This window comes from Myotis brandtii, unplaced genomic scaffold, assembly GCF_000412655.1.
Source record: "Myotis brandtii unplaced genomic scaffold, ASM41265v1 scaffold528, whole genome shotgun sequence".
NCBI lineage: Eukaryota > Metazoa > Chordata > Mammalia > Chiroptera > Vespertilionidae > Myotis > Myotis brandtii.
Window position 1 is genome coordinate 650,597 of NW_005369930.1, and position 11,504 is coordinate 662,100.

Here is an 11,504-nt window from a genome sequence, read left to right on the forward strand (position 1 = left end):
GCTCCCGCCCGGCTGGCGGAAGGACCCGCTCCCCAGAGGCCGCGGGCGGAGAGGACGCCGCGGGACTGGAGGGTGGGGAAGCAGGTAATGTTTTATTTAAACCCTGCAGGGAATTCGGTTCTGGCTCTCGGGGCGCGCATTCTTGTTTCGGTCCCGGATGCAGGGTTCTCCGCCCCTAGACGGCGTGGGCTTTTGTCATTGTTTGAAAAACAGCTGGGCAATCCTCAGAATGGGAGAAATGTAGTCATGAACCAGGTAAGGGATTCGTGTCCAGAACATGTAAAGAACCTAAACTCAACAACAGAAAGCAGTCCAATTCAAAACTGGGCACAGGACTGTAGGTATTTCTCCAAAAAAGATATACAAATGGCCGGTGAGCACATCAAAGGATGCGCCTTCACCATCAGTGATGAAAATGAAAACCAGAACGAATACCACCTCACACCCATTCGGATGACTATTCGGGGGAAAATCACTATTGGTGGCGAGGGTGTGGAGAAATGGGAGCACTTGGGCAGTTGCTGGCGGGCATGTAACATGGTGCAGCCAGGAGCCGTGGCCCACCGCTGAGTAGTGGTTCCTCGGAAATTTAGACAGAGAGTTATTATATGATCCAGCGATTTCACCCCAAGGTGTAAACTCCAAAGAATTGAAAGCAGGGACTCAAATGGACATTGCGCACACGCGTGCAGAGCAGCCTTACTTAAAGTAGCCAAAAGGAGGAAACAACCCAAATGTCTGCCAACACATGAGTGGGAGACAAAACGTTTTTCACCCTTGAAAAGGACTAAAATTCGGTGACATGCTGTAGTGTAGGTGTGCTAAGTGAAATAAGCCAGGCACAAGAGGACACATGTATGATTCCCCTCACAGAGGCAGAAAATGGGGTAGAGATTACCAGGGGCTGGTGGGGGTGAGGGGAGGAAGGGAAGTTATTGTTTAGTGGGTGCAGAGTTTCTGTATGTGGTGATAAAAAAATTCTGGAAATGGATAATGGTGATGGTTTTCCAATATTGTGAATGTAGTTAATACCACTAAGTTGTGCTTTTAAAAAATGGTTAGAATGGAAAATTGTGTTATCTTTTACTACAGTTTTAAAAAGTGTATAGGAAAAGGCAAAACTACAGAGACAGTAAAAAAAAGAAAATCAGTGGCTCTAACCGGTTTGGCTCAGTGGATAGAAGGATAACCTGCGGACTGAAGGGTCCCAGGTTCAATTCCGGTCAAGGGCATGTACCTTGGTTGCGAGCACATCCCCAGTAGGGGGTGTGTAGGAGGCAGCTGATCGATGTTTCTAACTATCCCTCTCCCTTCCTCTCTGTAAAAAATCAATAAAATATATTTTTTAAAAAATCAGTGGTGTTTCTGAGCACAGGGAATTGTTATGGCAGTGAAAGTATTCTGTAGGAATCTGTAATGGTGGATAGTTGACATTTAGGAATTCCATCCTATATAATAAAAGGCTAATATGCAAATTGACCCAGTGGTGGAATGATCAGTCACTATGATACGCACTGGCCACCAGGGGCCAGACGCTCAATGCAGGAGCTGTCCCCTAGTGGTCAATGTGTTACCACAGGGGGAGCGCCACTCGGCCAGAAGCCAGGCTCACAGCTGGTGAGCACAGCAGCAGTAGCAGGCGGTAAGGAGCGAGGCGTCCCAGACTGCGAGAGGGCACAGGCCAGGCTGGGACACCCCCCCTCCCCCCACACACACCCGTGCACGAATTTCATGCACTGGGCCTCTAGTAGAACTATAAAACATGTAAAGTGACCCCTTAATGTAAACTGTGGACTTTAGTTAATATTGGTATTTGTCATTTGGAACATGTACCACACTAATACAGGATGTTAATAATAGGAGAAATAATAGGAATTTCAGTGCCTAGTCTCTACCCAGCAGCTGAATTCTGGACTCATTCTGAAACACCCCTGTGGGAAAGGCAGCATTGCGTTACAAATAGATCCAGAATCAGGAAGCCAGGGTCTTCTGTTGCTTCTTTGGACCTAATTCGTGTGATCTTTCACAAGTCACTTCTCTCACTGAGCATCAGTTTTCTCAATTATAAAGTGAAGATGTTGGACTCAAGTGCTTTGAGGATCCTTCCAGTCCTGTCCTGATCATTGGCTTCCTGTTATGGAGGGCACCTCCCCCAGAAAGCAACTTATTTGTCTGTGATTGAGTAGTTCATAAATTTTGATATGTTGAACTGACATCTGTTTTCCTACTGGCTCCACTTGTTGCTTCTAGGGCAGCTTACATATTATCCATAATTCTCCCACTTTTGAAGTTAAGTGCCTGTGCTCACAAATGACATGTTTTCATGCCCGCCATCCTGCTTGCTTTCATTTACAAGTTCCCTAGTGTTAGGGACTCTCTTAAAGTGCCCTTCCTGCCCAGAGCTGGAGACAGTGATCCACTGGGATATTCTGCCAAATGCAGAATATGGAATGCAGTTCTCTATAGTGCCATGTTCTGCAATTGATATTTGGGTTCTAAATGTTTGATAAAGTTTGTTTTGTTGATTTTGACTCATTGTATTGGCTTTCCAAGATCTTATGAAATTCCACTGTATTAAGTTGGTCAAGATAAAATAGAACTTGGATAGATAGCAGAAGTTTATTCTGATCACCACATGCTGATTATTTGCCTTACCTTGAGTAAATTAATGTCTAAGTTTGAGTTTCCTCAAGTATAAATTGAAGTGTTAAAGTAGATGGTCCTTGAGGTCTTCTCTTGTTCTAAAATCCAATGGCTCTAAGACTAGATCATAGCTTGGGTCTTTTCTAGTTTTAAAATTCTGTGAATGTAAGATCAGGGCTCCAGTCTTTATGACAGAGTGTGTGAGATTGAACAGATACTTTCTGAGCATATACCAGCCGTGGGCAAACTACGGCCCGCGGGCCGGATTCGGCCCGTTTGAAATGAATAAAACTAAAAAAAAAGACCGTACCCTTTTATGTAATGATGTTTACTTTGAATTTATATTAGTTCACACAAACACTCCATCCATGCTTTTGTTCCGGCCCTTCGGTCCAGTTTAAGAACCCATTGTGGCCCTCGAGTCAAAAAGTTTGCCCACCCCTGGCATATACCATATGCCAGGGAAGTGCAAGGGTTACAGAGGGGAATGGGTAGTCCCTGCTCTCCAAGAGCCCACAGCCTGGTATGAGATGACCATTCTGTAGAGATGTGTATACAGCAGGGGGTCCAAGGAAGATTGGAGAGGGTGGAGATATTTCCAGTATTTAAGAAACAATCCCTCCTAAAGGATGGAGGAACTTGCCTGATTACTGGGTTGCAATATGTGGATGTGAAGGAGAGGAAATACCTGTGTAAAGGCCCAGAAGCTTGAATTGTCAGGGAATTACAGGTGAGAAGAAGGCAGTGTAGTCAGGGGCTAGATTGTGAAAAGCTTTATATACAATGTTCAAATTTTGTGCCATTGGTGTTAGAATTACCTTGAGAAATTGTGAGCAGGCAAGTCACATTAGGTTTTTATGTTTGGAAGATGACTGGTAGCAGTATGATGAATGGATTGGAAGGAAGTAAGACTAGTGGCAGGGAGATAAGGTGTCAGAATTAAAGTAGTTGACAAGGTGTAGGGAATAGAGGGAAGGATGGAGAAGGGTTTGGTTATATACATGGTGGATTATTAAAGTGGAATTAGACAGGAATGGTGTTGTGGATAGTATTTGGTGTCATTTCATTAAAATAAGTACCAGGCTGATTGGATTGGATTCTTCACTTTTGGGGGTTGGGGGGGGCACAATGGTGAGTGAAATAGGCAGAATTCTATTATAGGGGGCACAAGATATCATAGAGATGGGATTTTGACTGCCCTTTATTTTTTTATTTTTAGGTTCAACTTCTCATCTTTGTCCTTCTTCATGTACTCCAGCTGTTTTCTGCGGTTTAGTAAAAAAGCCATGTAAATTGCTGTCCTTTGAAGACTTTTTTAAAGACTTCTAGTAAGACAGCTGGTAAGTCTACTAGGGAGAAGCATGTTGGTCTTTATTTCTTTCTCACTGTAAAAGTACTTGTCTTGGATTTATAAAGTGTTATTTTATTTTACCAGTATTTCTTTTCCTTTTTGTTTTTTTTTTTTGTTTTTAACATTTCTTGCTTTTTAATGTTTAGGAGAATATTTTATGATGAGAATATTTTTGAAAGGTTCTTGGAGTTCTTAAGGAAAACCTCTATAAAAGTGTACACAGTCATATATATAAAATGATGTATGAACATGTGCTAACTTAGGAGTTTGAGAGGTAAATTCTGTAACATTTAAAAGATGTGTTTTACATACACTTTTTTAATTTTAATTTTTTTAAAATTCTTTATGTTGAAAGTTTTACATATGTCTCCTTTTACCCCATTGACCTCTCCCCACCCGCTCCCATCCCTCTGTTGTCTGCGTCCATTGGTCATGCTCATATGCATGGATACAAGTCTTTTGGTTGATCACTTACTCCCACCCCCACCCTCCCCTGCCTTCCCTCTGAGGTTTGACAGTCTGGTCTGTTCGATGCTTCTAAGTCTCTGGATCTGTTTTTGTTCATCATTGTTCAAAGTATTATATATGTCCCCTTTTTCCCCCCATTGGTCCCCTCATGCCCCTCCCCTCCCCACTTTCCCCCTTCGGCCACCCCCAGGCCTTCAGCACCCTGTTGTCTGTGTCCATGGGTTATGCATATATGCATACAAGGTCATTGGTTGATTACCTCCCACCCCCCCTTCCTCCCTTCTTTTTTTAAGAGTTTGATAATGAGGCTTAAATAATAGGCAGGTGTGAGTAATAGAAACTTTGAGATTGGCTAGGAGAGTTTTGGTAGCAAGAGAAAGAGAGAGGGCCATTTGGGAAAGATAGGGAATGAATGATTTGGAAGTCTGAGGAGCCATCAGGGTTTAATACAGACTGAAAGGGAATGAGAATGGATGATGTATTTACTGAGTGGCCATACGTGAAGGGTGGGGAGCTGGTGAATGGACAGATTTGGCAGGCAGCAGTTGAGGACAAAAGTAGTCCAAGAAACTGAGGTGGCTGGAGGATGTTTGAGGCAAGAGCAGCTGGAATTAGGCTAAATGGTATTAAAAACAGGAACTAAATTGCAGGAGTAGCTATAAAATGTAGGGTTAGTATAAACTTTCCAAAAAGGCAAAAAAGGGAGAAATTGAGTCAATGGAAAGGAGAAATAAGGAGAAGAGGTTGTAGAGCTTTGCCTACTGAAAGGGACCACAAGTCTGGGATAGCAATCGGGAAAGAGTATGTGCCCAAAGGGAGACCAACTCTCTACTGTTGTACTGTGTTAGAGACGTCCATTTATGAGATGTGGTTTTGTTTTATTTTGTTTTTTATTTGAGAAGTTTGCCAGAAGCATTTTTAAAAATTTTCCTGACAATAAAACAGTGTGCTCAGACATTTCTGTGGGAATAGAAGAAAAAGTGCTTTGCCCTTAAGGTTTATAATCTAAGCCCTGTATTATACAATTACTGGACTTTTTGATGATTAATAGATTATATGAGTTATTATTGATAAAAGTTGATGGGCAGCATATAGGAAAGGAAGAAAATTGTTTTGTTAATGGGACTATCCTTAATGCAAAGAGGAGAGATGAAGCTAAGTAAGTGCTGCTTTGAAATGAAAAAATAAAAGTACTTTCTCCAAACTGTATATGAATTACTGCTTGAGAAGTTAAGAAAAGTTCCTATAGTTAAAAGTTTGATTTCTTTTATATACAAGGACAATTTATAAGTAATTAAGAAAAATGGACAAAGCATATCCTAGAAAAGAAATATACATGGCTAATCAGCAAGGAAAAATGTCCATTTCTCATTAAAGAAAAGCACGTTAAAACAGTAGTGAGATACTGGTTTTCACCTAAGAAATAGTAAAGATTAGAAATTTAATGATACACTCAGTGTTGATGAGGAATTTATGAATTGTCCCTCATATGTACACTATTAATTGGTATGCAATAGTGCTGTGACTTTTTGAGAGTTTGGTATAATGTGTCAATTTTAATGTAACTAGCCTTTGAACATGGTAATCCATTTCTAGGAATTCTCCCTTCAGAAGTACCCTTACATTCAAAGATATGTACAAAGAAATTCAGTGCTTATCTCTGTATGTAAAAATGTCCTAGAAAATGCCCTCTACAGGATCCTCTAAAAAAAAAAAAAATGCCCTCTAATTCAGCAGAGCTCCTGAAACCTCTACCTGCCAGAAACTTGGCCCAATTTTATTTCTAGAATCACAAAACCTACTCTTCTTGCTTTGGAACTTCAGAAACCTGGCCCTGTAATTTCTCTTGAGCCAGAGGGACACCTTCTTTTCCTTAAATGAAAGCAGATTGCAGAACAATATGTTTAATATCCCATTTGTATAGAATGTGTTTATGCATTTGTGTATACATAGAACATTTCTTCAATCACATGTAAGTACGGGGCTACCTGGGGAGTGATACTGTGTGAGTATTATATACTGTATGAATGAGTATGTTTCACCTGAGCTTTTGTTACTTTAATCACCTAAAAAGTCTCACTTAAAATTTTAAAAAGTTCTATTTTCTGGCAAGCAAGTTCCTGCCTCCAGGCTGTCCTCAATCTAAATTGCCCTTTGCTTGGTAAGGGCAGCATCTCTGCTCAAGTAATAATTTTAAGCCTAGGATGGCATGTTATTCAAAATCTCTGCTTGAATGTCTCCTTGACAGCTTTCTTTATGTTGCCCTCTACACTCTTACATCCCTACCAATGAAAGCATCATATTGCAAAACACCCCTTTACCCCTGAGTGCTTAGAAAAGCATGGGACACAAAATAATTTATTTATTAAATAAATGAATCAAATACTTTATATTAAGATGGAAAAAATATAAAATATGCTGATTTTTTTTTTTTTAAGATCTATGAGCCCTGGTCGGGTAGCTCAGTTGATTAGAGTATCATCTTTTTTTTTTTTTAAATATATTTTATTGATTTTTCACAGAGAGGAAGGGAGAGGCATAGAGAGCCAGAAACATCGATGAGAGAGAAACATCAATCAGCTGCCCTCTGCACACCCCCCACTGGAGATGTTCCCGCAACCAAGGTACACGCCCCTGACCGGAATCGAACCTGGGACCCTTCAGTCTGCAGACCGACGCTCTATCCACTGAGCCAAACCGGTTAGGGCATAGAGTATCATCTTGATAACAACAGGTTGTGGGTTCGATCTCTGGTCTGGGCACATACAAAAATCAACCAATGAATGCATAAATAAGTGGATCAAGAAATAGATGTTTCTTTCTCTCTCACAAAAATCAATACATATATAAATTTTTAAAAAATTTATGGAGTTTTCATAGTTACACTTAATTTAACAAGTGATTTTTGAAATAGATTTAAAGTTTCTTGCTCAGCCTTAAATAGCCTAACTTGTATTTTGATATTTACTTAGCTTTGTACACAGATAGCTTGTTGATATTTGGGGTTTTAGAGTCAGGGTATATAGCACATGAAGTACATAATTCTGGGGTAAGGCTTGGGTCACTAATAGTTTCATAACCTGGTTAAGTCACTAATCTGAACCTCAGGTTTTTCATCTCTAAATGAACAAAATAATACTTGAGTCAGATTATTAAGAAGATTAAAAGGATGATGTATGTAAACCTAGCAGAGTTCCTGGAACTCAGTTAAAAATTAGTTGCATTTTTTCTTAAAAATCTTTTATAGATATATTATTGAATAAATGCATATGTGCGCCATCCTATGCTTAAAAATATGCAGTTTTAGAATGGGCTAGAATAGCAGTTCATTCAAGATTATGTTCCCTGAAAATAATTTATTTCTACTTTATTTCAGCACTATTGAAAGTTTTTAAAGAGTATAACTGTGTGTGTTGTAACAGAAAGAAAAATGGAAGTATTTCAGGAACTTCGTAAACCATCAGTACGTTTGGAGTGTGACCACTGTAATTTCAGAGGCACGGATTATGAAAATGTACAAATCCACATGGGCACCATCCATCCAGAATTTTGTGATGAAATGGATGCTGGTGGGTTAGGTAAAATGATATTTTACCAGAAAAGTGCAAAGCTATTTCATTGCCATAAATGCTTCTTCACCAGCAAGATGTACTCTAATGTATACTATCACATCACATCCAAACATGCAGCCCCAGAGAAATGGAATGAGAAACCAAAAAATCAGTTAAACAAAGAAACAGATTCTGTGAAAAGCCCTCCTCCTCCTGAACACCAGAAAATGCCCCCTAATTCAGAACTCCAGAAATCTGTACCTGCCCTTTCCATAGAAACAGAGAAACTTGACCCAGTTTTGTCTCCAGAATCACCCAGACCTACTCCTCTTACTTCCTTGGAGCCTCAGAAGCCTGGCCATGTTTCTCCTGAGCCACAGACACCTTCTCTTCCTTCTCCTGAGCCACCAAAAACTACCCCTGTTTCTTCTCCTGAACTTTCAAAATCAATCCCTATTGTTTCTGAATCTCAGAAACCAGTCCCAGTTCCTTCTCCAGAACCACAGAAACTTGCTCCTGTATCTCCTGAGCCAGTAAAGGCTGCTCTTATTAATCCCAAACCTCAGAAACACTCCCATTTCCCAGAAACATTGGGGCCACCTTCAGCCTCCTCTCCAGAGTCACCAGTTCTTGCTGCTTCTCCTGAACCTTGGGTCTGTCCCCAACTGCATCTCCAGAGTCTCGGAAGCCAGCCCGGACAGTCTCCCCTGAGCCAAGGAAGCCATCCCCGTCAGTGTCTCCTGAACCTTGGAAGCCATTCCCTGCTGTCTCTCCAGAGCCTAGGAGACCAGCCCCAGCTGTGTCACCGGGTTCTTGGAAGCCAGGGCCACCTGGGTCCCCCAGGTCTTGGAAATCCAGTCCTTCAGCATCAGGACCCTGGAAGCCAGCTAAACCTGCTCCATCTGTGTCTCCTGGACCTTGGAAACCAATTCCTTCTATATCACCTGGACCTTGGAAACCAACTCCTTCTATGTCCCCTGCGTCCTGGAAGTCTTCATCAGTCTCACCTGGTTCCTGGAAATCCCCCCCCGCATCTCCTGAGTCGTGGAAGTCTGGCCCACCAGAACTGAGAAAGACAGCTTCCACCTTGTCACCTGAACATTGGAAGACAGTTCCCCCAGTGTCTCCTGAGCTCCGTAAAGCAGGACCCCCCTTGTCTCCTGAGCTTCGCAAACCAGGCCCACCGTTGTCCCCTGACATTCGAAGTCCAGCAGGATCTCCAGAGCTCAGAAAACCCTCAGGATCGCCAGAGTTTTGGAAGCTTTCTCCTGATCAGCGGAAGACTCCTCCTGCTTCACTCGATTTTCCAGAGTTCCAGAAAAGTTCCCGTGGTGGTTCCCCTGATCTCTGGAAGTCTTCCTTTTTTATTGAACCTCAGAAACCTGTCTTCCCTGAGACCCGGAAACCTTCTGGGCCATCTGAGTCGCCTAAAGCAGCCTCCGATATTTGGAAGCCCGTTCTTTCTATTGATACTGAGCCTAGAAAACTCGCCCTGTTTTCTGAGCCTACCAAAACAGCCCCTCCTGCTTCTCCTGAACCACGAAAACGCGCTCTTTTTCCAGAGCCACGGAAACATACCCTTTTCCCTGAACTTTCCAAATCTGCTGTGTTCCCAGAATCTCAAAAGGCAGTTGAATTGGGAGATGAACTGCAGACAGATGCCATAGATGATCAAAAGTGTGATATTTTGGTTCAGGAAGAACTAGCTACACCTAAGAAACTCTTAGAAGACACTTTATTTCCTGCCTCAAAGAAGCTCAAGAAAGACAACCAAGAGAACTCTGATGCTGAGCTTAGTAGTAGTGAATATATAAAAACAGATTTGGAAGCAATAGATAGTAAGGGCCAAGAATCAAGCAGTGATCAAGAGCAAGTTGATGTGGAATCTCTTGATTTTAGTAAAGAGAACAAAATGGACATGACTAGTCCAGAGCAGTCCAAAAATGTACTACAGTTTACTGAAGAAAAGGAGGCTTTTATATCTGAAGAAGAGATTGCCAAATATATGAAGCGTGGAAAAGGAAAGTATTATTGCAAAATTTGTTGTTGTCGTGCTATGAAAAAAGGTGCTGTTTTGCATCATTTGGTTAATAAGCATAATGTCCATAGCCCTTACAAATGCACAATTTGTGGAAAGGCTTTTCTTTTGGAATCTCTCCTTAAAAATCATGTAGCAGCCCATGGGCAAAGTTTACTTAAATGTCCACGATGTAATTTTGAATCAAATTTCCCAAGAGGCTTTAAGAAACATTTAACTCATTGTCAAAGTCGGCACAATGAAGAGGCAAACAAAAAGCTAATGGAAGCTCTTGAACCACCACTAGAAGAGCAGCAGATTTGACTTTTGAAAACAGTGGCTACATGCTCTACAAAGTTGTTTGTTGAAAGTATAAGTTGAATAGCCTAGTTGGGTCAGTAGATGTTGCTATGTATGGTGTATAGTGTTTGTCTCAATAGTGTTCACAGAATAGACATTTGTTATCTTTTTCATGGTCTCTGTTTATGTTGTTATCAATTCAGACTGTATATTCTAGATGGATAACATATCTAATCTCTTTTAAGTATATTTGAATAATATGAAGATATAGGCATTCATTTAACAAGCAAGAGCCAGTTGTACTCAATTTAAAATAATCTAGTTAAAAAGTGTATCTTTTTTGTGAAACTCATTTCATACCATGGAAATTACTAGTTGGAATGTTTAAGAATTAGGCAAGACATTTTTTAAAATTTTATTTTATTGATTTTTTACAGAGAGGAAGGAAGAGGGATAGAGAGTTAGAAACATCGATGAGAGAGAAACATCGATCAGCTGCCTCCTGCACACCTCCTACTGGGGATGTGCCCACAACCAAGGTACATGCCCTTGACCAGAATCGAACCTGGGACCTTTCAGTCCACAGGCCGATGCTCTATCTACTGAGCCAAACCGGTTAGGGCAAGCAAGACATTTTTGAGGGATTTTGTTCTTTTTCCTTAAAAGTATTTTCCGATCATAAAAGTTATTTTGAAGTTTCTATTTGATCATTTTTATAAATCTTGAACAGAGAGTTTCTAGATGTTTATTAACTTTTATGTCTTGGAAAATTGGAGTCTCAGGGTTGCTGATTTTCTGCTAAAAGGGAGAAAATTGAGTAAGTATAAAAAACTATTTGCAGCCTTCTCCTATAGGAAACTGAGAAAGGTGAGTATGATTTTAGGTCTTGTCCTTAGTTGTTTGCGTTGGAGTCTTCCATTCTGTATCTTATCCCGAGATCTGGCCCTTCACTTCCCTGTGAGCTCACACCAATAGATGATCCTTAATTGCCAAATGTGTTAGAGATGTACCTCCTACTCCTGGGCCTTATGTGCCACCTGTTGGAGCTTCACATCAGGGTAATGAGTAGGAATTGAAAGTCTTCCAGAGTCACCATAGAAAATTTTATAAAGACATTTCTGTTTGAGAATGTATCCATTTTTGTTTTTAAAGTTGTTACTGTAAATACCTTGAG

General features: G+C 40.8%; 1 protein-coding gene across 1 annotated transcript; it reads left to right on the top strand.

The window, feature by feature from the left end:
• Positions 1-10,499, top strand: CHAMP1 (chromosome alignment maintaining phosphoprotein 1). Its single transcript, XM_014548916.1, is given in 4 exon segments — positions 1-84; positions 3,863-3,983; positions 7,885-8,664; positions 8,667-10,499. Coding segments are annotated over 2 exon segments (2,460 nt in total). The 5' UTR covers positions 1-84; positions 3,863-3,983; positions 7,885-7,892; the 3' UTR covers positions 10,355-10,499.
• Positions 10,500-11,504: the final 1,005 nt, after the last annotated feature.